This window comes from Hippoglossus hippoglossus, chromosome 2 (genome assembly GCF_009819705.1).
Source record: "Hippoglossus hippoglossus isolate fHipHip1 chromosome 2, fHipHip1.pri, whole genome shotgun sequence".
Taxonomy (NCBI): Eukaryota; Metazoa; Chordata; class Actinopteri; order Pleuronectiformes; family Pleuronectidae; genus Hippoglossus; species Hippoglossus hippoglossus.
In genome coordinates this window covers 6,848,546-6,876,426 of record NC_047152.1, presented here as the reverse complement: position 1 = coordinate 6,876,426, position 27,881 = coordinate 6,848,546, and the positions used below count along the sequence as shown (strand labels likewise).

Sequence of the window (27,881 nt, the reverse complement as noted above, 5' to 3'; positions counted from 1 at the left end):
GTGCACAGGGCCGGGCACATTTGCAGATGCACATGACGGAGGTAAGAGGAAGGGAGAGGGGGGGGAGTCAGCTTGAAAACGCTTCCAACAATGATGAAGACGTAAAGGTGCGAGGACTGAAACAATAGTCAGAAATGAGAAAGGGAGTGAAAGGGAGAGTGCGCCTGAATCCGTGGGAACCGTGTTGGACCTGCATCATTTGCAGAACCAAGACCACCCACTGACCTTGACTCACCTCCAGTGCTTTCACCGCCCCTCATTTCAAGGGGCAAGACGCAAGAGAGAAAGAGGAAGCAGCATTTGCAGTTATAGCATGTAGTTCTCTATTATGATGCACTTGGAGGAGCTCATTTGGAAGCTGACAGGAGGCTTCACCAGAGTTCCCATCATGAGGCCTCACCCCTGGATCACCGTCCTGCATGTGTCCCTCTGGGCAGCGCTGGTTCTCACCTTAAACGCTGACAGTAAGTGATTTTTTGTGTGTGTCGTGCTGTCTCAGGATTTCTGTGGCGCTGCTTTTCCTTCCTTCTCGAATATAAACAGTCAGCTTGTTTTATTCTGTCTGGAGAGCTTTGTAATCCGAAGCCTTTCCAAAAGGGTCGGAGGCCAGATTTCTCTGAGGGTCGTGAATTTAGAAGTGCCGCGTTCAAGTCCACACTGGATTCAGATTTTGGAAAAACTAAGTTTTTATCTATTTGTCAAACTCCATCTCTCTCGAGTAAAAGTCCTAGCTGATATCAGTAATCAGAGTAGATTTGTTCACGATAACATTTGGAGCGTGATTCTGCCTCAAGCGTCAAAGGCACAACTTTTTGTTTTAAATAGGGGAAATCTAAAATGAACGTATGTTGAACTGAGAAATGTAAAAATCCAAAAAAAAACAGTTTCAGTTGCATAAAAAACTTCATTTTCGGTCTCAACAGGAGGTTGTTTTTCACGTGTGGGCGCTTGATGGAAACAATTAGAGATTTTCTCTCCAACTTTAAGAAAAGAACAAATTTCCAAAAGCAAGACACATAATGTTATTTTCAAATGGAACTCATGTTCAAAGTGTTGATTACAAGGGAGGTAATAGTTTTGAGTTTTAATTCGTCCTCTTGCAATAAGAACTACCTGCATGATTTTCATCTTTTAAAAACACTAATGACTATGTGAATTAATTTAGTTTAATTCATGTATTTATACACAGTCTATGGGCATAAAGGTTCTTATCGTGGTCTGTGGGCAGGATGTGTATTATTTGATGATGACTCACTGTGGGCAAGTGATATTTCTAATTATATCATTTGATTTATAATAAAAATGTCAGTAATAATCATGTTAAAAAACATGCATCTACACATTTGATCCGCTGAGTCCTCACAGGTAGAGAACCTTCTGCTACTTATCTTTACATATGTTTATTCATATAGGACATTGACACAATAGACCTGCATAAAATAAAATAAAATAAAATTGCTATGATGTGGATAACTCACAGTCTATGGGTAAAAGTGATCTATGTGGTTTTAAAGTTCCTCATGAAACGTGGACTTCACTTTCAGTTCCTTCAACCTCAGCTAATTTTCTTCACAAATTCAAATGTCATTGTCAAGGGATATAACAAACATAGCAACGGTCATTGACCCTTCGTTATAAAACGTGTTCTATAAGAATCTATCATTTTATATATTTGTAATCTGCTCGTATTGTCATTTTTCTTCTGCAGGTGAAGACTCGGGCTGTACCCCAATGATCAAAGTACACCGCAACACGGCCTACGAGACCTCACTTGGACAAGAACTTGTCATTAACTGCACAGTAGATTTCTGCAATAAATCAGTACCAACAGTGACCTGGTTCCAGCTGCTGAATGAAACTTATAAACATATCAGTGTCGGAAGTAGCAGTCACATTAGAACAGAGTGGAAAGAGTTTAACCATTCAGAGGGGGCATCGTTTTTGATTTTCCAAAAAATACTCAGCAACGACTCAGGTCTGTATCAGTGCCGAGTGGGAAATGATGTGAGTCACGCCATCAACGTCTCTGTCCATGGTGAGTGTGACTTAAGAAACCTGTGCTCACATTAAGATAAGATAAGATAAAAAGAAGGAAAGATAAGTTAGGACACAATGCGACACAAAAAGATAAGAATACAATAAGATAAGATAAACTTTATTGATCCCACGCCGGGGAAATTCACTTGATACAGCCACATAAAATTAAATCAAGGTACATAATATAGATCTTTCACTGCAGATGGACATGTTATTTGGAGAGAAAAGTACTTGAGTATCGTGTTTGTGCATTTTGTATATGGAGTTATTGAAATAAATAAATATATACAGTTATACATATTGTGAAAATTATTTTTCTAATAACCGCTATTGTATAATAAAAGTACAAGAGCAGCACTGTGTTTGGACCCAGAATGTAAAAATATATCTGATATTAAATTCATATAATAGTTAAAACAATAGCGCTGTGTTGTTTTGTAGGTGGTGGTGAACATACAAGGAAGAATAACACGGGTACGGCTTCACTTTATCTGAATCATGAAACGGTTCAAACACTGAAACACTGTAGTTGATACGAATTCCTTCCTATTCCTTACAGTTCCCAAAACTTGTAATCCAGAGGCCCTAGAACCTATGTGGATGTACATGTCCTCTGCTGCTAGGATCGTGGGATTCGTCACCGTAGCGATCGTTATAACTGTCGTATCAATGCGATGGTGCAAAGGTGAGCTGTTTAAAAAAAAAATACAATAATGGCACCATGCAATACAAATCAATGAGTCGGAAACAATAATCAATTTGTCAAACTCTTGCAGGGAAATCAAAGAAAGGGACACAAAGTGAATGTCAGGTAAGACGAGTACATTTCAAACTTAAATCCACCTCATCCTATTTTAAGTCCTTCCAACTATGCAATGTGATATTCTCTCTTGGATGTGTGCAGTGCGCTACCATCCCCATGGTCGAGAGGCCCCTCACACGTGGCGGCCCCCCCGCCCGGGCCGAGAGCGAGCCCCTCTGCCCCGCCATCTCGTTTATCTGCACTGAAAGACCCGCGACCCAACATCACCAAAGTGGAGCAAGGTGAAGGAAGACAGCAAGAGAAAGAGGAACGCGGCGGAGGACGGGAGCGGCGTCGTGTACGCGGCACTCAACCATCAGCTGCCACCAGGGGCCGCCGTTCGGCCCCGGAGGTCGGAGGACTGTTCGGAATATGCAGCTATTCGTGTGGCGTAAACACGCAACAACCACAGGTGATGTAGGGTAATGTCAGTCCTGATGTGTGCTAGAGTGTATTTTTAACATCTTCAATCGGAGTCGGTGGCCGAGAGCTGAATGTCACAGACACGATGAGAAGTCCTCAGTCCTCAGAGTCTGTAGAACTAAAGCGTGTTCTGCCAAACTAAATGGATTGTTACAGACTTTTTGCAAACTGTCTACAACTAGTGTGGTTTTGTTTGCGATCCTGCTTTGCGATGTTTGTTAAAAAACTGTGACTTCACGCCTTGAAATGACTCTTCGGAGTGACACCACACCTGATAACAGTTATGCTTCCATGAGTTTTCATCCTGTATCAAGTCGACTGTATGAATGTAAACATGAGCTTTGTCTGTACCTTCAAAATAAGAGAATGTAATAATAATAATAATGTGATGTTTTTGTGCAATCATATAACATAATGAGTGTCCAGGACTGTTTGATGTGAAGTTTTCTTTGAAACTGTTCAAAGGAAGCAGAACGTTTTACTCAAAAGGTCCCCGTAAAGTTTCACATCTATCAAGGTTGAAAAAGGTGTGTGTGTGTGTGTGTATAAACTGTAAAACAGCATTTCCTTCCTCCCTTTTTAAAAGTCCAGCTAAAATACAACTGCACCTTTTTTTGATTTTACAGCCCAAAGCATCTTCAGTTTGATGAGCACAGTGTAAATGTCTTACTACTGTTTTGACTGTTTTCTGTGCACTGAGCGGATGCAACCTCAAAAGTAGAAATTTCCTGTCTGCTTTCTGTTCATCACATTGTATAAAAACCTTCCTTTTTAACTACTCGTGGTTGCACTCTGAGCCATGTTGCTGGCTGTGTAACCCTCTGCAGAGCTAATAATTAAAACTCAAAGAAAACTCCGGTCTAAGAAACTCATTATTTCAAATCTCATGATAAATTTCCAAAACAATAAGCTGAAGCTTTTCTTCTCTGGACACGGTGTTTGGTGCGTTCGGGACCAGACAGCCGGCCGACTGACGAACAGGAAGCAGAAATAAAACCACACGTCACGTAACCACATGTACAAACCGATGCGGGGAAGTGATGGAGGTTACTTTCCAGTTGATAATCAAACTCGAGCTCAGACATCACCCAGTTGTTAAATAAATTGTGTTTTACAAAAAATAGTCTCAACTCTACATGATTTAATAAGCAAATGGAAACAACAAAATCTATTAATGTAGCAATTATTGATTTAAAATATCACCTTTAATGTTTACAGTGCAAATTGACAGGTATCAACAAACAAGCAACAATAATAAAATAAGCTAGTTTAGCCATTTTTTCTTTATGGAATATGACACTAGATTTAGCATTTTAATATTGAAAAACATGCTCATCTTGGATTTACACATCACACACATGCTTAATATGACAAAAACATTGATGAGGTGGTAAAAATGACATCACCTTTTACCTGCAGGAGTTTGGAGCAGAGATACAGGTGGAAAGGAAGTCGTCACAAGATCATCCCCCTTCCACCTTGAATCCAGGAAACGACAAAACTGTAACAACATAGCATGATGCTTCGTGCTATTGTAGTTACACTCTGAGCCATGTTTACAGGTAACATTTATCAAAGAGGTAATTCTGCATATTACTGGATGCATGTCTCTCTTTTTCTCACTTAAGGTAACTTGACCTACTTCACCGAAGCAAACCTACAGCTGACCCCTCTCAGCCCCTGTCCACACTCATGTGGATATTTTTGTTAAATTGAGCCTCTTGTCCACACGGAAACTGTATTTTAAGTCGCTAAAACTAAGATTTTCCTACACACGTCATTGTTTGCATGTAAAACACAGCATTTGGGAAACAATGGCGTCACACGTTACTTTGCATGTAGTATATTTCCCCGTTGAGGGACTGATAAAGGATTATCTAATCTTATGCCCACTGTTGCTTTGTGTTATCACTATGCGCCAGAAACATCAATAGTGGCTACATACTGTCTGACAGGATAATAAGCCCACTGAGCATCCTCGCAATATTTTTCTCTGGTATTTGAGAGATTGTTGATATAGACTTTATCGCCACCTACTGGCCAAACATGCTTGTTTGAGTGTTTTCCACAGCAACAGTTGACCAAAGGTTTTATTATGGAAATGAAAAACAAGAAAAATCTAACACATGAGGATTCAGATCAGTTGTCTGGGATGATTTTTTTTCTTTTACACTACACACGTCTGTAATCGGGGAAAACAAGCAGTAACCACGCGTGTCAGTAACATGTAACATAAACTCAGTGCAGCTTACATTTACTGCTTCTGGAAAAGGACAGACAAAAATGATGCCGGTCAAGTTCGGGTCAGACTCAGATAGTTACAGAAAACTTTACGTGAAAGATAAAATGAAAAAAACTACAGAATATAAGCAAAACAAAAAGTTCTACTTCAGCTCTACTGCACTCGACTCTATGTACACACCAAACACAGACACTCCAGAAGCATAATTCCATAATCTGTGGGTGCTGCTCCTTAGGTTTGAGTAGCGCTTGTGACTCTGACACTCTGACACACGTCATCTACACAGCGGAGGAAGAAGGAGGAGTTGGTGCTTATTATAATACACCTTTTTCATGGCAGCCATTTTGACCTGGAATAGTAGGTAAACAGAGGTGTCACTAATCACATTAAAGAAGGTTCTGTTGTATTTAGGTACAAAACCTTAATGGATGTGATAAGTAACACCTGTGTTTACCTACAATTTCATGTCAAACTGGCTGCTGTGAAAAGGGTCTATCGGTAGTACGTGATAACAGATGAATGATTTGAACAGTAGGGAGATTATGACGTCCCAACTGGGTCTCCATCATCACTCAACTAGACGTGAACTCTACTTTAAAGATACTGGCAATTTATTTTCAACTTACAGCGTGAAGCATCTGCGGTCTGGGCACTGTTCTGGGGATTTCGGTAGATGTTCTGAATCAAGATGGTCTGCAGAGGAAAAAAAGGAAACAGTGGTCAAACCAGATTGCGTGATGGTTTTGTGCCATTTCTGTTTACACCAACTTCTAGTTTAGCGTGTTTACATTCTGACAGTCATGCAGGCACAAGATCCTTCATTGCCAAGAATCTGAAGAAAAGAAAACAATGGTGATTACACGTCAGGTAAGGTGTGTAGGTCAAGCTCGTCATACCATGAAATCCTCCTGAAGCCAAAGTTATACTAGCCTGTGAACAGGCCTGGGGTTGCAGGAAGTATAATAAACTTTTCTTTTTACTGTGCTATCATACCACATCTGTTTTGCACTTTTCAAACCACTTTAGCACTATTCCAGTTTGCACTACTCACATCCTTTATACCGTGCATCCAATAATTTCGCACTTTATTGTGAACTAATATGTTCTGTCTACTTAGTAGTTTACACCAGGGATCAGAGGGAAACAGCATTTCACTTGTACAAATAAGATTCTTCTTTTTCCAGAATATATTCAGCAAAGCCCCTGAACCCACGTACAAAGACTGTCTAATAAGTATAATTTCCCCGTAGATGAACAAAATGTTTTATCAAAGAAGTTCACAAATGAAAAGCATGGGATTGAAAGCAACATATATTAACCGTGCACATTTTCAAACAGATCAGATTTGTATGCATCTTAAAGTGACTTTTACCTCAAAACCTAGTGGGAGGATGATGTGTGGGTCAGGGAAGCACCAGTGACATGTCGGTGGGGATCCAGCAGTAGTTTTTTTCACTTTGTTGAAGATTGTGAGATACGGTGCTTTTAACACCAATTTCTCAGGGAGTAACTCATGGATGTAGATGAAATGAATCAGGCACATTAAGGGGACTGATATCTATGGGTGTGTGAAATTTGGGACTTGGCGGATGTATACGCTCCGAGTGCTGTTTTGATTAGCAGTGAGATGTCAATCTTGCAGAATGAAGCCTTTGTTTTAGGGGGGAAACCTCGGTGGGATCCTCACCTGGCTGAAGGTCGGTTTGTTGTGCAATCTCGAGCAGCGGTCTTCATGTCTGCAAGCCCCGATTTTAAAATAGAAGGAACAGTTGACCCTGGAAAAAGAGAGAATAGCATCATCTTTTAAAGGCTCAGTGTGAGTGGTGGTTAAATTGCATGTCGCAGCTGAACACCTCTCATCCCCCCCTCCCCTTCCAAACATGAAGGAGAACCAGTAGCCCTCAGCTGTCATAAAAACTCAAAGGGTGTTTAGTTTGTCCAGTCTGGGCTACTGTAAAAAACAAAAATGGCTGCCTCCGTAGAGAGGACCCGCTCCTGATGTAAATATGAAGTGTTTAAACATAAAGGGCTCATTCCAGGGTAAATAAAACCACAATTCTTACAATTTAGATGAAACGCAGTAGTGAAAACATCCCTTGTATTATTTGATAATACATTTCTGCCTACAGATCCCTTCAATGTGACACACTGAGCCTTTAAACCTCTGTAGCTCAGGGTTCAGGGGCAACAGGGCAGCATGTGAGCCCACCACACACCCACACTTCAAACTATCCACCGCACTGTTGTTACAGGAGCACAAGGACCACACACACGTGGCTGGTTTAGTAACTTGGGGAAAGTTTCACCCTCTGAAACGAGCAGGAAGCTTCCAGCTGCCTGAGAGAAGCAGCAGCAGCAGCTATGCTAACAACATCATGTATTAACCAAGCCTCTCGCTCCCTGTGTTTCTAAAAAGCTCGTATGCTCCTCGTATTCACGTGTTCGCCAAAAACACAGTGAGGAGTTTGTGTTGTTAAACATCTGTCTGGAAACCAGCAGCACCCAGTGGCTGCAGGTGAGCTAAGGTGTGTTCATGAGTTTCATTCAAAGCGTTAGCTCGGCGTTAGCTTCCTGTTGCTAATGTTAGCTTGTGTGAGGCGTTTCAGCGGCGCTGCGGTAACAACCGGAGCCTGTGAGTGAACCGGAAGGAGCCGCTGCTGACACACGTCACGGTAAACTCACCGCGAAGGAGACTGTTGCGTGAAATGCTCAATAAAACTTACTTGTCTTTCTCTGTGCCGAAAATGGACGCCAGGTACTCCGCCATTTTCGGCTCGTCGCGGACGTAGTGATGTACGTCATGACGTAAACAGAGTTTGGCATGCGCTTTCGGATTGCACTTCCCCTGAGCGCCACACGTGTGCGCTGTTGTTCAGGAAAAATATGTAAAAATATTTCCTATATAGACCGTATATAACAAAGTTGTATCAAATGATATCCATTTATTATTTAGCTTTCCACATCAAAATGTATAATGATAAATGATAAATGATAAATGATTAAGATAATAGAAATAATAGAATATAAAATGTTACAGAATAAAACAATATTGCATATGAAGGGAGTATTATGCAACACTAATAGAATAAATAGATATTTCACACCTAGTACAATTAATAAATATTGCACATAAGGAGTTGGGATGAATGTTTTAGGTTGGACACTGCAGTGGACGGATGCTGATGTGCTTTTATTTTTCAACAATTTTGAATGCAGTGCTGTTATTCAAGTGTTTACCCAGATGTCAGTGCTTCACCGTGTCTGTATTTATTTCTTTAGTTCAAGAAAATAGTGAAAGCAGCAGAGGTTCAGATGCCCTGACCTTTTGTCACATGTGTTTTCATCTATTCAACCCTGACCTCATTAGAATTCAATTTTAGATTCACAAACCTTTTTTCAGAAGTTAAACACAATAGTAACAAATCATATGGGTTAATGGGACAAATTGGTGGAGTGGTCTTTGAAACCTGAAAGATGCATTGGTTGATAAGCAGTCCACAGGCAGTAACCACACACACACAAATACACTCACTCACACACTCACACACAAATACACTCACTCACACACAAACATCAACAGAGTAGGTATCAAAGCTCAAGAGGCCACAGTATCCCCCCTCTCCTCCTCAGTGCACTGTACATCCTCTGCTGTAACCACACAGCCGTGCACAGGGCCGGGCACATTTGCAGATGCACATGACGGAGGTAAGAGGAAGGGAGAGGGGGGGGAGTCAGCTTGAAAACGCTTCCAACAATGATGAAGACGTAAAGGTGCGAGGACTGAAACAATAGTCAGAAATGAGAAAGGGAGTGAAAGGGAGAGTGCGCCTGAATCCGTGGGAACCGTGTTGGACCTGCATCATTTGCAGAACCAAGACCACCCACTGACCTTGACTCACCTCCAGTGCTTTCACCGCCCCTCATTTCAAGGGGCAAGACGCAAGAGAGAAAGAGGAAGCAGCATTTGCAGTTATAGCATGTAGTTCTCTATTATGATGCACTTGGAGGAGCTCATTTGGAAGCTGACAGGAGGCTTCACCAGAGTTCCCATCATGAGGCCTCACCCCTGGATCACCGTCCTGCATGTGTCCCTCTGGGCAGCGCTGGTTCTCACCTTAAACGCTGACAGTAAGTGATTTTTTGTGTGTGTCGTGCTGTCTCAGGATTTCTGTGGCGCTGCTTTTCCTTCCTTCTCGAATATAAACAGTCAGCTTGTTTTATTCTGTCTGGAGAGCTTTGTAATCCGAAGCCTTTCCAAAAGGGTCGGAGGCCAGATTTCTCTGAGGGTCGTGAATTTAGAAGTGCCGCGTTCAAGTCCACACTGGATTCAGATTTTGGAAAAACTAAGTTTTTATCTATTTGTCAAACTCCATCTCTCTCGAGTAAAAGTCCTAGCTGATATCAGTAATCAGAGTAGATTTGTTCACGATAACATTTGGAGCGTGATTCTGCCTCAAGCGTCAAAGGCACAACTTTTTGTTTTAAATAGGGGAAATCTAAAATGAACGTATGTTGAACTGAGAAATGTAAAAATCCAAAAAAAACAGTTTCAGTTGCATAAAAAACTTCATTTTCGGTCTCAACAGGAGGTTGTTTTTCATGTGTGGGCGCTTGATGGAAACAATTAGAGATTTTCTCTCCAACTTTAAGAAAAGAACAAATTTCCAAAAGCAAGACACATAATGTTATTTTCAAATGGAACTCATGTTCAAAGTGTTGATTACAAGGGAGGTAATAGTTTTGAGTTTTAATTCGTCCTCTTGCAATAAGAACTACCTGCATGATTTTCATCTTTTAAAAACACTAATGACTATGTGAATTAATTTAGTTTAATTCATGTATATGTCTATGGGCATAAAGGTTCTTATCGTGGTCTGTGGGCAGGATGTGTATTATTTGATGATGACTCACTGTGGGCAAGTGATATTTCTAATTATATCATTTGATTTATAATAAAAATGTCAGTAATAATCATGTTAAAAAACATGCATCTACACATTTGATCCGCTGAGTCCTCACAGGTAGAGAACCTTCTGCTACTTATCTTTACATATGTTTATTCATATAGGACATTGACACAATAGACCTGCATAAAATAAAATAAAATAAAATTGCTATGATGTGGATAACTCACAGTCTATGGGTAAAAGTGATCTATGTGGTTTTAAAGTTCCTCATGAAACGTGGACTTCACTTTCAGTTCCTTCAACCTCAGCTAATTTTCTTCACAAATTCAAATGTCATTGTCAAGGGATATAACAAACATAGCAACTGTCATTGACCCTTCGTTATAAAACGTGTTCTATAAGAATCTATCATTTTATATATTTGTAATCTGCTCGTATTGTCATTTTTCTTCTGCAGGTGAAGACTCGGGCTGTACCCCAATGATCAAAGTACGCCGCAACACGGCCTACGAGACCTCACTTGGACAAGAACTTGTCATTAACTGCACAGTAGATTTCTGCAATAAATCAGTACCAACAGTGACCTGGTTCAAGCTGCTGAATGAAACTTATAAACATATCAGTGTCGGACGTAGCAGTCACATTAGAACAGAGTGGAAAGAGTTTAACCATTCAGAGGGGGCATCGTTTTTGATTTTCCAAAAAATACTCAGCAACGACTCAGGTCTGTATCGGTGTCGAGTGGCAAATGATGTGGGTCATGCCATCAACGTCTCTGTCCATGGTGAGTGTGACTTAAGAAACCTGTGCTCACATTAAGATAAGATAAGATAAAAAGAAGGAAAGATAAGTTAGGACACAATGCGACACAAAAAGATAAGAATACAATAAGATAAGATAAACTTTATTGATCCCACGCCGGGGAAATTCACTTGATACAGCCACATAAAATTAAATCAAGGTACATAATATAGATCTTTCACTGCAGATGGACATGCTATTTGGAGAGAAAAGTACTTGAGTATCGTGTTTTTGTGCATTTTTTATATGGAGATATTGAAATAAATAAATATATACACATACATAGACAGTTATACATATTGTGAAGCTTATTTTTCTAATAACCGCTATTGTATAATAAAAGTACAAGAGCAGCACTGTGTTTGGACCCAGAATGTAAAATATATCTGATATTAAATTCATATAATAATAAAAACAATAGCGCTGTGTTGTTTTGTAGGTGGTGGTGAACATACAAGGAAGAATAACACAAGTAAGCCTTCACTTTATCTGAATCATGAAACGGTTCAAACACTGAAACACTGTAGTCGATACGAATTCCTTCCTATTCCTTACAGTTCCCAAAACTTCTAACCCAGAGGCCCTAAAACCTATGTGGATGTACATGTCCTCTGCTGCTGGGATCGTGGGATTCGTCACCGTAGCGATCGTTATAACTGTCGTATCAATGCGATGGTGCAAAGGTGAACTGTTTTTAAAAGAAAATCAATAATGGCACCATGCAATACAAATCAATGAGTCGGAAAACAATAATCAATTTGTCAAACTCTTGCAGGGAAATCAAAGAAAGGGACACAAAGTGAATGTCAGGTAAGACGAGTACATTTCAAACTTAAATCCACCTCATCCCATTTTAAATCCTTCCTACTATGCAATGTGATATTCTCTCTTGGATGTGTGCAGTACGCGACAATCCACATGGTCGAGAGGCCCCTCACACGTGGCGGCCCCCCGCCCGGGCCGAGAGCGAGCCCCTCTGCCCCGCCATCTCGTTTATCTGCACCGAAAGACCCGCGACCCGACGAGTTGACGTCACCAAGAGATCAGGTTTACAGCAAGGTGAAGGGAGGCAGCAAGAGAAAGAGGAACGCGGTGGAGGACGGGAGCGGCGTCGTGTACGCGGCACTCAACCATCAGCTGCCACCAGGGGCCGCCGCTCGGCCCCGGAGGTCGGACGACTGTTCGGAATACGCAGCTATTCGAGTGGCGTAAACACGCAACAACCACAGGTGATGTGGTGTAATGTCAGTCCAGTGAATTTGGCAGAAGTTAGCAGAACGTTTCAAACTGGTAAATGGCAGAGGAGCTACAACGGCCCCTCGTACAGCAAGGACACAAGGATGTTGTTCCATGTCCAGGATGTTGTGTATCCTCCTCTACACGTGCACAGGTCTTCTCTCTGCTCAAGATGAAGTTTGTCAGAGTTATTCTGGGAACATTGTTTGTTCATCATGTACTAATGTGAACGACACAAGAGCAAAACTGAGGGAAATGTCAACGAGTGCACCTGGTTGTTTCTCTTCCTGCCGACCGCATCTCACATCTCAGTATTGCTCAAAGTTAGAAGAACTTGAAAATAGAGGTTGTGGAAATTCCCAGGGAGCATTTTACAGATGTAAGTTTGATGATTAGTGATGTTCTACATCAGTGATTCACTGGGGGGTCACTTAACGATTGTGGAGAAAAGAAATTATACATTTTAGAGTGGGAATTATTATTATTCCCTTTTGTTGCATTTTTCCCTTTATTGACAGGAAAGAGAACGGAGAAGACACACGGCAACTGGTCGAGTAAGAACCGAACCTGTGACTCAAACCTCCATATGAAGTAAATTCACTCTTACTTTTGCCCAGAACCTACAATGGCCACTTTTCTGAGATATTTACATTTCATAAAAAATAAACTACATTTTCTAAAAGTCTTCAATCGGAGCCGGTGGCCGAAAGCTGAATGTCACAGACACGATGAGAAGAGTCTGTAGAGCTAAAGCGTGTTCTGCCAAACTAAATGGATTGTTACACACTGTTTGCGAACTGTCTACAACTAGTGTGGTTTTGTTTGCGATCCTGCTTTGCGATGTTTGTTTAAAAACTGTGACTTCACCTTCACGCCTTGAAATGACTCTTCGGAGTGACACCACACCTGATAACAGTTATGCTTCCATGAGTTTTCATCCTGTATCAAGTCGACTGTATGAATGTAAACATGAGCTTTGTCTGTACCTTCAAAATAAGAGTAATAATAATAATAAAAAAGTTTTTGTGCAATCATATAACATAATGTGTTTCCACGACTGTTTGATGTGAAGTTTTCTTTGAAACTGTTCAAAGGAAGCAGGAAGTTTTACTCAAAAGTCCCCGTAAAGTTTCACATCTATCAAGGTTGAAAAAGGTGTGTAGGTGTGTGTGTGTGTGTGTGTGTGTGTGCATAAACAGTAAAACAGCATTTCCTTCCTCCCTTTTTAAAAGTCCAGCTAAAATACAACTGCACCTTTTTTTGTTTTTACAGCACAAAGCGACCACAGTGTAAAAAACCTATGCAACTTCTTCTGTGATCTGTTATTATATTTTATCATTTTCCGTTTGCAGGTGATGATCCTGACAGTTACTTGACGATCAAAATGAACCGCAACACACATTATGAATTTATCAAAGACTGGAGCTTAGCGCTGATATGTCACATTCTTTCTGATATGTCAAATAAGTCAATAGGCTTTGGCATGATTGTACTTTGTATTGTGTTCCTTTAAACTTCTTCATAAAGGCCTGGTCACTGTCATGAATGATGGTGAATCTGACACTTTCTTGCCCTTGGATTCTTGTAAATCAAAGTGTGAAATTGATCACACGAGAAAGTGCTATTGTTTGATTTGTTTGATGTGTGTGTGTGTGTGTGTGTGAGTGTGAGTGTGAGTGTGTGTGAGTGTGAGTGTGAGTGTGTGTGTGTGTGTGTGTGTGTGTGTGTGTGTGTGTGTGTGTGTGTTTTCATGCAACACGTTTACTGGTTCATAGTTTCCTTTCTTCTTCAGGAAGGTAATTTACGTGCACACATCAGGTACCAACACCTCTTTTAAAGGTGATTGCTTGTGTGTGTGTGTGTGTGTTTGCACCTCTGTTCTTCTCTGTGGATGATGAGCTGCAGCTTTTCTTCTCTGGACACGGTGTTTGGTGCGTTCGGGACCAGACAGCCGGTCGACTGACGTACAGGAAGCAGAAATAAAACCACATGTCACGTAAACACATGTACAAACCGATGAGGGGAAGGGATGGAGGTTACTTTACAGTTGAAGATGTAAAATTAGAAAATATAATCAGACTCGAGCTCAGACATCACCCAGCTGTTAAAGAAATTGTGTTTCGCAAAAAATTGTCCCAACTTTATATAATTTAATAAGCAAATGGCAACAACAAAATCTATTAATGTAGCAATTATTGATTTAAAATATCATCTTTAATGTTTACACGGCAAGTTGACGGGTATCAACAAATATACAACACACACATGCTTAATATGACAAAAACATTGATGAGGTGGTAAAAATGACGTTACCTTTTACCTAGAGGAGTTTGGAGCAGAGACACAGGTGGAAAGGAAGACGTCACAAGATCATCCCCCTTCCACCTTGAATCCAGGAAACGACACCTTTCAGTTGAGACCGAAACCCTCGGCACCTTTAAAACCAGGAACCACCTCAAAAAAACAACTCCGTCAGCTACATAGAAATCATTACATGTCTTGTTTTAAAAGATATTGGAACGTATGTTTTAATTAATGACGTTTGTGATGCAGGAGTCAGGCAGGAACGACGATGATGATGATGATGATACTTGAGCCCTTTACTTTGATTCTGCTGCAAAAAAAAAACACATTGACCTCTGTGATTTATTTATATATCTTTGATCGAGGACTGTGTAAAAGACTACAAGCGACCTACAACATGTGTAAGTGGCTGAGTGAAGTCTGTGAAGCAGTGTGGCCTGTGGGATGTGATACCTCTGTGGTTGTAAAAGTGCTAAAAGCTGCAATGCTTGCACAATCTGGCACACACAGCCACACAAACACACATGTTCAAAACACAAACCAGACCTGCACGCATCGCCCACCAACCACAATGTGAGACATGCAGGTAGAGACACATTGCCCCTTTAGAGCTATTATCAAGGAAGCTCAAAAACCTTTATTTTCGAGCAGGGGGGCGACAGTTAATAACACATTGGTATTTTGTAATATTGAACAAATATTGGAACTAAGGCCGAATTGGACAAGTGGAAAAACTCACTTAAAAGCTAATCACACAAGGTTGCCATCTAGTGTTGAAAAAACAGGTCAGCATCCTGAACTTTCAACAGGTCAGGTGATACCGTATCTTGGTGATTCAACTGTTTTTCAGAGTGAAACCTTTAAAAATCTTAAAAAGGTGAATAAATAAATTCCTTGTGGGGTGACTCGATAAACATGACTGATTTTATTGTTCGTTAATTCAATGTTGGCACCGAGTTTCCTTCAGATAAGCTTCTGTTTTATTATTAATGGGGAAATTTTTTGCTTTAAGAAGATGAGAATCAAAATAAATCAGTCAGATGCCAAAGCAGAGCAACGACGGGCCCTTTTCCTGCCTTTGTGAGGTCTGTGCAAACAAAGCAAACAAAAATGTACACGAGAGGCGTTTGGAGGAACTTCAGAATTGTCCACGTCAGACTGAAGACCTCTTTTCCAAAACACGATTAAAGACATTTGAGGGGAAAGAAGAAGAAAATTTATCAGTTTCTAAGAAATAAATAAAAAGAATGAGGTCACAGTTCTCATTCTAACACTTGGAAAGAGATGTTGAAAATACTGTGATTACTTTAAACCTCTGAGTTGAGTTGAAATAGTGGCGTCAAATTGTGATTTTAAATAATTGTCAGGATCATTAAAAACACTTTGACCATCTCTGTGAAGCAATAGCTAAAATTGCACTTGCAGGTTAATTCAAGGTTATTTCAAGGTAGATCATCACAAAAATGACACGAGGAAACTGAAGCCCCTCGTAGGGTCTGAGAGTAAAGTCACTTGCGTGGGCTGCGGAGGAAATGAGTTTCCTGTTGTGTTATTTTCTGGTGAGGTAATTCTTCACCACCCACAGCCTCAATACACACCTTCACCTAGAGTTTAGTCGTGAGGTCTACGAGAAACATCTGATATTATTATGGAAGCTCGGTTCTGCCACTTTGTTTTAAGAAGTCCTGTAAGTCATCATGATGTAATAACTTACTATCTCATTATTGTGCAGCAAAAACAGAAGCGGATAAAGTCTCAGTTTTTCGTTTTTATTTGTTCCAAATCATGCTAATCTGCTCTTTAATCAATTCTTACAGGTACAGAAAAAGTGAATACTGCTAAAAAACAAGAACAACAAAAAAGACAGAAATATAAAACAGAGAGGAAATGTGGGAAGAAAATCATATTTACAGCAGCTTTAGTATATTTGTAACAACACTATAGGTATTTATCAGATTTAACCCTTATAATAAACTATACAGATCATTGACTTCAGTGTGAAAGTAGATCATATGTAAACAACCAATAGCTGTGTTTAATTATTAGAAAATAATATTTCTTTTCTGATGAATACGAGTTTCCACAAAGTCCCTGTACATTAACATTTCCTGCAAAACCAAAACTAGTTCTTCTTACACAGGAAAATAGATTTGGACCAACCAAATGGTTGGAACAACTTAAAAAAACGACATCAATTGGTAACTAACCAATTCATCAAGTTTGTTCAGCAGAGTTACATCAACACAATTGTTGACTTTAATTTGAAAAAACGTATCTGTAGTCATATCTTTTCAGTGTATGGTTTGACTCAGTCATGAAATACTGTACAATGATGCAAAGAAAAATGCACACACTTTTAAAACACACACACACACACACATGCCATCTGTTACTTTCTCACACACGTGCAAACAGTGATTCACAGCTCGTCCGCACAGTTAGTTAGTCTCACACACACACACACACACACACACACACACACACACACACACACACACACACACACACACACACACACACACACACACACACACACACACACACAGATTTTAGCCGCAGCTCCACTTTTTTACTTCCTGTAACTCGCAAGATGTTTAATGTTTTAATGCAGTTTCTATTTATTCTCTGTTTTTATATTATTATTTTATTTTGTATTTTAAGGCTGTTCAGCACTGTGGTTGTTTTTAAACTTGCTATATAAATAGACTTGACTATTTAAACAGGTCGACCTGTCCTGAAAAATATTAAAATCAGTTACTTGCTTATATCTTACTGTGCTGAAGTCTTTTACAGTTTAATAAACTTTTATATTGAAGGAGATATGAGGCAGCTGTGGTAGGAAAACAACATCAACGGTCCCACAGAGTATTTAGAATATATCCATATTTCAGTCAGAATACTTCAAACTAAGAGCAGAAGCAAATCAAAAAGCTATATATACACAACCTATATGTAAAAAAATATATAACTATTCAACACAGGAGAATTGATCTGACCCCAACGTGATGGCACAAGACACATCGACTAACTCTTCTCTGATCACAGTGATTACGTCGACAATTAAGGCTGTAAGTGTAAAATCTAGTGTTAAATAAGGTGGTTTTAGTTCTGTTTACTTTGTGTCTAGCAGTGAGTCAGCAGTGTTGGCCCCGGCTCCGTGGAAAGCTTTGCTCCCGTCCTGTGCGCGCTGAGCCGGACGGCACGGTGCTGAGCAGATAGGTCAGACTCAGAGCTCTGCTGGACCCTCATCAAAGCAGCGGTCCAAATCAGTCTGGACAGAAAGAGGGGGGGGGGGGGGGGGGGGGGGCAATTAGTTGGTCAGCCGGGCAGGTTTTGTCCCAGGAGCCACCGGAAACTGTTCAGTCTGGAATGCCTTCATCGCTGAGATTTCATCGGTAAAAGAACGAGCACTTTTGGTAAATCGCTCATTAGGTGATGAAAGCATCTAATCCTGTTTTGGTAAATGTAGGAAATCAATTCTTCTCTTGAGCAGTTACATGTGTGTCTTCTAGGATGCGTCCATCAATCAAACTTTTATACAAGGGAACAAAGGTGGATTTCTTTGAATAGTTTAAAGACACAGGAACCCACGACGCCCTGCTCAGATCTGAAAAAGACCACATGTACACGATAGTAAAGCAGGAATTCAGCGGCTAGGATTAAGTGCCTGTCACACCTCCATGGACATATGGCAGCAATGTGAGTTATTCAGAGGTGGTCTGCAGAGTTATTGCTGAATGGACACATGCAGCCTACAAGCCAATTAGAGCAGGAGAGACCTGTGAGCAGAGCCTGGATATTTACAGTGTAGTGACCAGCAGGTGTCACCTTCTGCTCTGTTTTCCTTCCTCTAATCTCTACCCACCGTGTTTGTGTGCCAGACCGGATGCTTTGCCTCCCTCAGCACTTCCTGTGGTACTACGGGTTGAAAGGTGCCATGGGAACCATTTGCTTTCATGAATAAAAGGTTCTTATTTGTGGTCAGCCCCACCCCAGCCCCTATAGCTGTGCCAACGCAGCACCTTGCAGTCTGGACATCTCCATCCGGCCACGCCAAAGATCATAGAAACGCAGACACAAATACTCCGGTGGTATTTTACTGGAAGAACCTCAGGCCTTTGGGCGCTACTTCCCAAACTATGAGTGAGGCAGGCAGAGGCTGAATTACGCCCCCACCGGTTCGGAGGAAAGCCACGAAAGCTATTTTGTGGGTGGCTACCGGTTTTACTTCTGGCCACAGACATCACAACTTTTGTGGGCTTCTCTGGAGCTGAACGTCTGAGACATGCTTTGGTTTTACTTTCTTACTCCAAACTTGAGGATTTCAGCTTTAACACTCATTCAGGGAGAAGGTGCTGAGGTCTTTTGCTTGAGGGAATAAATACTCTGACAAATCCAGTGATAAAACGTAGAAGCCTTTAAAATGTATTTTCACAATCTGCTTCTTAGTCTGAGCAACAGCGTTTTACAAGAACACACACAATTACATCTTAAAGTATCTGATCACACACACACACACACACACACACACACACACACACACACACACACACACACACACACACACACACACACACACACACACACACACACACTTTTGAAGATTTTAAATGTGTAACAGTTGTTTTTTCATCTATTTAATTAAGAACCAATATTAAATACATTTCAGGATATGTGAGTAAAAAGCCACAGGTGAAGCAAATAAAAGGGAAAAATGAAATGTCCTGTCATCTTGAATACAATTGGGGATTTCTCTGTGTTGGAACATTGTTGGAAATGTTAAGGATAATGCCAGTATGGACATTTTAATAAAAAATTGTTGCATATTATTCCTCTAAACGAAATGACCGAATGAATGAGGTCAAATAACCCAAAGGATGCATCACAGCTGCATCTCTCTTTCCCTCAATCTGAATCACATCACAGTAGAAGCCTTTGTGGAAATATGGGAAGTACGTGTGTGTCTTTACAGTCAAGTGTGTGTGTGTGTGTGTGTGTGTGTGTGGGGGGGGGGGGGGTTGCATTCAACTTTGAACCCTGGTTCCTCCTCGTCACTGCTCCCACCTCACAGGCCCGTAATGTGTCCGCCTCCCTCCACAGTGCGGAGGATTAGGCCGAGAGAGAAGGTCTTTTCTTCCGGCCGCTAACTCGAGACAATCAGCACAACCACTTGTTATTCAGCTCAGGACTTGGCGAGATGGAAACTGAAAGAGCTTGAGCAAAGACGACGAGGAAAGGAGCCTTATTTCCTGAGAGAGGGAAAACAAAAAAATCTATTTTCGCAGCGATGCGTCTGTCTTCTCTGACCACAGATACTTGAGCAAGCTCTGGTCCGACACAACACCATCAATCACGTGCAAAACTGGTGTTTGAGATTGTCAAGACTGCCCCGACAGTCTCATGAGTAAGAGATGTGCGGGGGAAAAAAACACAAGCACGCCTAACTGCATGATTGAGGCCTTTGTTGTGTGCAGCCCATGTGGGAGAACGCTGTTTTTGGAGCTTTGACGCGATCAGGAAAGCAGGGACGAGGGATGGCATCGGGAAAATGTGAGTATGTGACCGTGGCTTTCTTATCGCTCAAGAAAACAAGGGCACGGAGGAGCCGAAGGGAAAAAGGAAACTCATTAGGCGTTTGATTAGGCATTTTTTAGACAGTCTTTAAAGGAAAAAGGTCCTAGAGGTCTGAAATATATAATATAAACGTTACTCAATGGGACAACAGTTCCTACAAATGAAGGCTTAATTCTACGTTGCCGAATCGAGAGTATCCATGGGACCGTCCTAACCTTGACACATCAGCGCCCACTTTTGTTTTTCTTCCTTTACGGCCGCAGCGTTGGCAGAGGGCTCGGCCAAACCTTCCGTTGCCGCCCCGATAACTTTGGTTTTTCCCTGCTTCTCATCGGTGGACTGGAAAATTTATGATAAGGGGGAAGTGGGCAGCGGTCCACGCGCCACGTTACACCACTGGCAGCCATCACTGTTTCCGTGACACCCAGAAAAGATTGCGAGGAAAGGCGTCAGGGGAGCTCTGATGACACATGAGTGAGCAGCCACCTCTGTGTGGAGAGTGGCTGCGACTTGACCTTATCAGTGTGTGACGACTGTGAGGCATTTCACATCGTGGGATTTGTTCGCTCTCACTTTAAGCATCTTCACATTATTGGTTTTCTCATACGATTGTTATTCTTTCAGGGAATTCTAATCGGCATCGTCAAATAATATATTTCTTTCATTAAAGCCACAGTATGTAGCAATATTCTAAAATCTTTTACTGGAAAGCATCTGGCTCCTAAATGCTCAACTTTGTTCACCACCCAGTTGCTAACTTTTAACTCTTTCACACCAAAATTTGCAGCTGTCCGAAGGTTTTTTAAAACGCGATAGACTCCTTTCCCATTGAGACCGAGACTGACGAGAACACAGTAAAGTTGAAGGTCGTAAAACAATGAGCTGAAAAGCTCCGTAGAGACGAAGGGAACTGCAGCATTGACGGATAATTCTGTGTGAGCTATTTCCTCTGTCACGTGAACCATTGTTAATCTAAAAATATGAATATTAGCAGCAACTTTGAGCAGGAAACATGTTTAAAAGTCCCAGGATGCTTTCTGTTCATGAAGCCATGAGAAAACACTTCATCATAATCACTGCGATGACAAGAGGCACTTAAAACTTGGCCTCCGAAACAGGCTGCAAGAAAAAAAACACTTAATATCAGGGGAATGTTTTGTCTCCCTGTAGTGAAGAAAAGATTGTAATCTCAAAATATACTCCATGTTTTTACTCCATTCCAAAAGTGGGAAATCCGCCTCCACGTACATCATAACAGGAGTTGCTCCGATTCTCTCTTTTGTAACCATCTCCCTGCACAAATACCTCTGGAAAACCACCAGAGAGGCATGACCTTGTTTTTTTGGGGTTGTAACATGTTAACAAATGTGGCCAGGGACAGAAAATCCATGTTGTTTGAGAGAAGTGAATGTGCCGTGGTGGAGTCGATGTGTTTGTACTCACCGTCTGTGCAGATTAGGCACTTGCAGAGACACACACACAGACAGAGGAGGACGGCCGCCACGCCGCACACCGAGAGGAGGATCACCACGACTGGACTCACTGCAGCGCACAAACACACACGATCAGGCTCGAGAGAACATGTATGACATCTGGGCTAAACATGGTTGAAGAATAACATTTCTCTCAAAAAATAATCCTTCCCGTACGCTGCGACATTACAGGAGTCAGGAGCCCATCAAAGCAGCCATAATTACCCCACAACGAAAATAGCTGCAAATATGCACATGGAGAAAACAAAGGCTGTGTTTAGGCCGAGCCGTAGTAGAAGTATTTTGGTAACGTTGTATTATATGTGGCTGGTCTTTTTCTTGTGTAATAACTAAACGTTAAAAAATGTTTAGGCTAGACATGTCGATGATACATATTTAGATTTTAAACCAAAACACTAGGAATTGTGTTTTCTACCTTGTCTTTCTGTCTGTTGGCAGAAAAATATGCAAAAACCACAGAACCAATTTTACTGAAACCTGGTGGAAGGAAGAACCCATTAACGTTTGGAGCAGATTGGATTAAGGGGAATTTGGTGTGTGCCCTTTTTCTCAAGGCACTCTTGCAGTGGGAAAAAACCCAAACCCTTTATTAGTGTGGCTAATGAATATCTAAGATAAAAGGATAAAAATGGTGATAACTTCCTCACCCTTTGTGGTGAGAGGCACCATCAGGGGCTTCTCCAGACCCGGGTGTTGCACGATGCACTCGACGGAGCGCTCACTGAGCAGCCCTGACTGGAAGAGAAGCGTGCTCGTCACTATCGTCGTGCCGTCACCCTGGTCGAAGACGGACAAAACGGGCGGTCCAATTGTCCGGTTGTCCCCTCCGATGTCCCACTTAATATCTGCTGGTGGGCGGGACTGGGCGGTGCAGTTGGCCTCGGTGACCCCTGATGACGAGGTCACCTTGGTCACCTCTGGTTTGGGTAAAACTGGAGAGGAAAAGAATTTATATTTGACGACGTTTATATGATATTGAAGTGAAACGAGGAGCTTTGATTGACAAACTCAGAAACAGACGACAGAGAGAGATTTGTTCCTCTGCTGTCGTGATGGTGATGGAGAGACAGAGCCTGTCAATCTCTCTGCCCCGAGGACACAATGGCACAAGTCGTCCTGGAAACAAAACCCAGACAGGACAGCGGCGGAGCAGCTTTTACCGACTGTGTGTCTGTGTGCCTGGATCTTTGGCTGCCTCAGTTTAGACAAATGCAAAGCTTGTCCAGCAGAGAAAGGACACACAGACACACAGACACAGACACACACACACACAGACACAGACACACACACACACACACACACACACACACACACACACACACACACAGAGGCATTGTGTCTAGGGAAACAGTGAGCCACTCATCCCCTGGGCTTACACCCAAATTAATCACCCCATTCCCCTCAGTGACTCCCCTCCCTCCGTCGACACTATCACACCAACCACACATATAGAGAAAGTTCAACAACTACACACACTTCTGGAACGTTAGCTCCTGAAGTCACACCTCTCGTCTCTCTGGCACGGCGACAGGCAAGAGAGGACGCGGGGGAAGTGTTTGACGAGGGGGACGCGGAGCGCCGTCGCCATAGCAGGTCAGCACAGTAGTTTAAAGGCCAGCTGCAGCAACTCTCACCTCAGGGCGGCTTGTGGTTTGTTTATACACACACTTCCCTTTCCTGAGCTATATCTGGGATGCACGTGCACGCGTGCACACACAGCCAACAAGATACTGATGTGTAATAAATACAACTGAGCCTTAAACATCGGGAATTCAGGAATAGCTTATTCAGCCCATTGATCAATCAAACATCTCAGGGTGAAAGATCGGAGCCATACACGTAGAGGATGCAGATGGAGATGTCAACTCTTTAATGAGCTTTTAATGATGACCCCACAACTACACCAGACCTTTACATTTGTGCACAATTACACATTTTCTCCTAATCTCTATGTTTACCCTTTGATGCCAAAATAATTATTGCAACTCACAACAGTTACACTCCCCCGTCACCACACTCACCATAAACAGAGAGGCAGGCCGTGGCGCTTCTACTGCCATCCGGGAATGTGTTGAACTCGCAGGTGTAGCAGGCCTCGTCCTCCGTCCTGACCGGCTGGATGGTCAGCCGGGTGTCGTCCAGAGTTCGGCTCAGGCTGACCCGACCCTTGAACTGCTCCTCAACGCTGTGGTGGCCGTTCTTGCTGTAGGCAGCCACGGCGGTGGTGTCGCCCTGCTCGGCCGTCTTCCTCCACAGAACCTGGTGCACCCTCTCGGGGAGGCTGTACTGGCAGGAGAGGATGACGGCGGTTCCGCTTGTGGCCGTCTGGTTGCCCACCAGCCGCACTTTACCTGGGGCAGAGGAAATGCAGGCGTATGAAATCCTGACAGGGTTTTAACAAGAAGGAGCCAGGGAGCAATAAAAATGTGAGTGTGCATAATTAATGGTAACAACAGGGAGGTCAGCAGGGTGGGGGGTCTTTCTCCCCTGCTGATCCAAGAACTCAGACCATATGTGACTCAAAGCATTGTGGGAGCTTCTGAGCAAATCAAATCCTCCATGTGAACTTCTGTGAGCTGCACAAAGGTCATGTGACTTCTACAAACAAACAGATTTCCAAAAGGATGTGTCTTCATGGATAAGAAGAACAAAAGTTCAAGTGTCATTTGAGAACTGCGGCCTTGCAGATAAGATCATTTACTAAAAATACCAGGATAGAAACCTATTTATCATCTTCAAATACGCATCTGAACTAAAGCCTGAATCACGTTCTGTGGCCAGTTGCACAGAATATACACTCTAAGGCCTCTCAAACTCACCAGTGACTGTGACGCACGTCCGGCCCTCTTGCGAGACCTTGGGGTAAGTGTCAAAGATGCAGCGGTAGCAGCCCTCGTCATCGGGGCTCACCCTCGTGATGGTGATGTAGCTGGCGCCGTCGGGGTGCCCGGTGAGCTGCACGCTGGAATCCTGGTGGCTGATGCGCACTGGCACAAGTGGCTGGTAGGCCAGGAGGATCTTTCCGTGCCCGTTGAGCCATCGGACCTGCAGGACGGTGTTGCCGGTCGCCGTGGTGATGTTGCAGCCGAGCAGGAGGGGGCGGCCGGCCTCTGCGGTCAGGCTGGAGGGGGCTGTGACATCACCTGAGGAACATGAGGAATCAATCCAACCATCCATGCATCCATTCAACCATCTTATCCATCCAACTATCCATCCATCCATCCATCCAACCATCTTATCCTATCCTTCTATCCATCCATCCATCCAACCATCATCTATCCATCCAACCATCTTATCCATCAATCCAACCATCTCCTCTATCTATCTATCTATCCATCTTATCCTTCCATTCCTTTCTATCCACCCATCCCTCTTTCTTTCTTTCCCATCCATCCATCTTCCTGTTGAGACTTTTTGGAGACAAATCGCCAAAGGGACGCACCATGAGTCCCGAGAACAGCTGCTCCTACGAGGCAGAGCAGCAGACACAGAGGGAGAGCCGGTCCTCTCATCGCACACCGAGGCTGGATCTCACATCCAGGCTGCAGCTGCGAACTCGAACCCTGTCAGGGAGCTTCCACAGCTTCAAACCTCAGTGTGAAACCTCAACATTAAACAGCCCGAGGCCACGTGCGGACGGTAAACCGGCGGAACTGTGATGCAAGAGGCCGAGATGCGTCTGCTGTCAAGTGTTGGGACTTGTTGAGCGGTTGCTGGTCACCACGGTTGTCGCTGCATCTCGTTGGGTCTGCTGCAAGGGGAAACATGAAGCCAGAGAATTACACCAGCACCACAACATCACACTCTTTAAAACACAAAAATATGAATAAGTAAAATGTTTATTTGGGGGCATTCGTGCATCTGATACTGATATCTGTCTATTATTCTATATAATCTGTACAGCCAGAAATAGACTGCTACCTGATAATCTACATAAACGTTTGACATCAATATCAGATCAGTGAAGGAAGTTTAATTTGAAAAATCCACTAAAGCAGATGTGTTTACGGAGCGAAACTGAGGAATCCTCTGGAAAATTATTTAAAATGTCTCTCAAATATGATTCAATTCAAGAAAACTTTGTATTTTTCATCTTCCTTTTAAAAAATGTGTGTGTCCTTTTTTCATTCTAAAGTTAGTCGCCATGGAAATACAACGTGTAAGCATCAACAACGGCAGCTGCTGATTCAGGAAACATTACCTGGGGCCTCACGGGAGATTTTAAGAGTTTGATCCACAGCCTGTGTAATAAACCCATAATCATCCGGAAGCAAAACAAGCTGCTGCTGTGAAGTCTAGACTGCAACACAACCAGTGATTTCAACACAGGTACCTGAGACCCAATACAACGGCCAGGAGACGGGATGACGGGATGTTAGTCATTTAGGTGGATCACAGCATGCGTGAGTGTGTGTGGGTGTAATTAGAGCAAACACAAGCTGAAGCCTGTGGCTACAAAGATCAGGAAAGTTGCTACTGCAAAACAACACCGCTAAAACCAGACTGTGAAGGGGACTGGACCCACCGAGACTACAACAAGACCAGGTCCAGACCAGGTCCGGGGTTTCTGGGTGTTACTCTGCTCTTTTACAGCGCCAAGCATCTGGCTTCAATCGTGGAAGCCTGCTCCTGTTGGGCAGCACTTAAAAAGGCTTTTCCACTATAATACCACAGATGTCAGACAGAGGGCTGCTACACTGGCTGCAAGAAATCGGATCCATTCATCAATCACCTGGGAGCTTCACTGCTAAACATCTGCTCGAAATCCACATGTGCACAACCACGTTTTCACCACAGCAAAAAGCCAAAATGTAGATTGAGATTTCTACGCATGAAAGCAAAAAAAAGGATCTTTCCCACATTTAACAGAAAGGCAAAAACCTATTTTTACACATTTTCAATAACAATTTCGTGCATGTAAATCTTCTTGTCAGATCTACCATAGGAAATAATCATAATAATGCACAAAATAATGTGGCAATTTAATTTAGGTTAAATAAGTTCAGTTCAGTTCAGTGAAATATTTGTTAATTTAAAGGAAGATTAATTCATGAGGAAACAAAACATATTTTTAAGAAAAGTTAAATGTTATTTCCAGCACAACAGCCATATACATATTTAAACAACCTCCCCTCATAGATTGTAGTCATCATAAAAACGTTGACACTCCTGGATCAAGTTTAAATTCACACATAAGAGGCTGAAAACTCAAAACTTTGCGAGAAAGTAAACTTTCCTGTTGTGAAATGAAACTCACCCGCTGACAGAGGACTGGATGAGAGACTGGAGAAGCTGCCTGTGCTGCAGGTTATGTCAAAGTGGAGCAGAACAATCCATGTCTCCTACTTTTAAACGACTGAGCGACTTTCGTGGTCCTGCTGAAGAGTCCCTGACACCGCCTCAACTCCCCCTCAGACATGAAGCCTGAGGAAACAGTGACCTCCACTGGCCTTGTTTGGAATAAACGTATTAATAAATGAAGAAGAAACCATGATTCCATTATCTGGGTCTTACATCAATTGAAACATCACACGTTCTTATGAAACTGATATTTACTATTATTTATAAAACAACACAATAGTGCAAGCAAAAGTGGGAAAATTCAACAAAATAAGTAGAAAAACATCACCCACAGAACAACAGTCTAATTATCCCTCTCTCCTCAGTATTTAAAACTGCTGTAAGTAAACAAGGCACTGTTCAACATTATGTCACTTTAAAATAAGAATGACTAGTTTTTATAATATGAAATTAGCTGCCACAAACTTCCAAGAACAATGTGAAGTTGACACGTATAAAGTATCAAGTAAGACCTCGGCTGACTCCACTCTCTCTTCTTGTATAGCACCCTAGACAAACCCATATGAAGAACCATGAATATAAAAAAATAAATACACAATCACAAATGTCAAAAAGGAACAGATACTATCAAGATATCAATAAATACAAAACACACGCAAACCCTTACACCACCAGAACAACACACTAAAAATGCAGAGAACCTAATCACTACACTACTGCTCTTCACAATAGAAACACACAAAGTCGCACACTTCTAGTCG

At 42.1% G+C, this 27,881-nt stretch overlaps 2 protein-coding genes across 6 annotated transcripts; one reads left to right on the top strand and one right to left on the bottom strand.

The window, feature by feature from the left end:
• The first annotated feature begins 1 nt into the window (after position 1).
• Positions 2–13,041, top strand: LOC117775638 (B- and T-lymphocyte attenuator-like). Of its 4 annotated transcripts, none has more exons than XM_034608995.1 (6): positions 2–464; positions 1,709–2,035; positions 11,652–11,684; positions 11,770–11,895; positions 11,988–12,022; positions 12,116–13,041. In XM_034608995.1, exons 1-6 carry the CDS (start codon positions 329–331, stop codon positions 12,422–12,424), a joined length of 966 nt encoding a protein of 321 aa, XP_034464886.1. In that variant the 5' UTR covers positions 2–328; the 3' UTR covers positions 12,425–13,041. The 4 variants fall into 4 exon arrangements, with proteins under 4 accessions (XP_034464886.1, XP_034464874.1, XP_034464866.1 ...); XM_034608983.1 differs by having other exon boundaries at positions 11,652–11,688; positions 11,765–11,895; XM_034608975.1 differs by lacking the exons at positions 2–464; positions 1,709–2,035 and adding exons at positions 9,074–9,632; positions 10,869–11,195 and having other exon boundaries at positions 11,652–11,688; positions 11,765–11,895.
• Positions 13,042–17,521: 4,480 nt separating this feature from the next.
• LOC117775600 (nectin-2-like) lies at positions 17,522–27,222 on the bottom strand. Of its 2 annotated transcripts, XM_034608928.1 has the most exons (8): positions 27,077–27,222; positions 25,449–25,570; positions 25,262–25,405; positions 24,639–24,962; positions 23,841–24,170; positions 22,467–22,751; positions 21,770–21,868; positions 17,522–18,023 (listed from the first exon to the last, which is right to left on the bottom strand). In XM_034608928.1, exons 3-8 carry the CDS (start codon positions 25,329–25,331, stop codon positions 18,019–18,021), a joined length of 1,113 nt encoding a protein of 370 aa, XP_034464819.1. In that variant the 5' UTR covers positions 25,332–25,405; positions 25,449–25,570; positions 27,077–27,222; the 3' UTR covers positions 17,522–18,018. The 2 variants fall into 2 exon arrangements, with proteins under 2 accessions (XP_034464819.1, XP_034464810.1); XM_034608919.1 differs by having other exon boundaries at positions 25,262–25,570.
• Between the last annotated feature and the right edge of the window lie 659 nt (positions 27,223–27,881).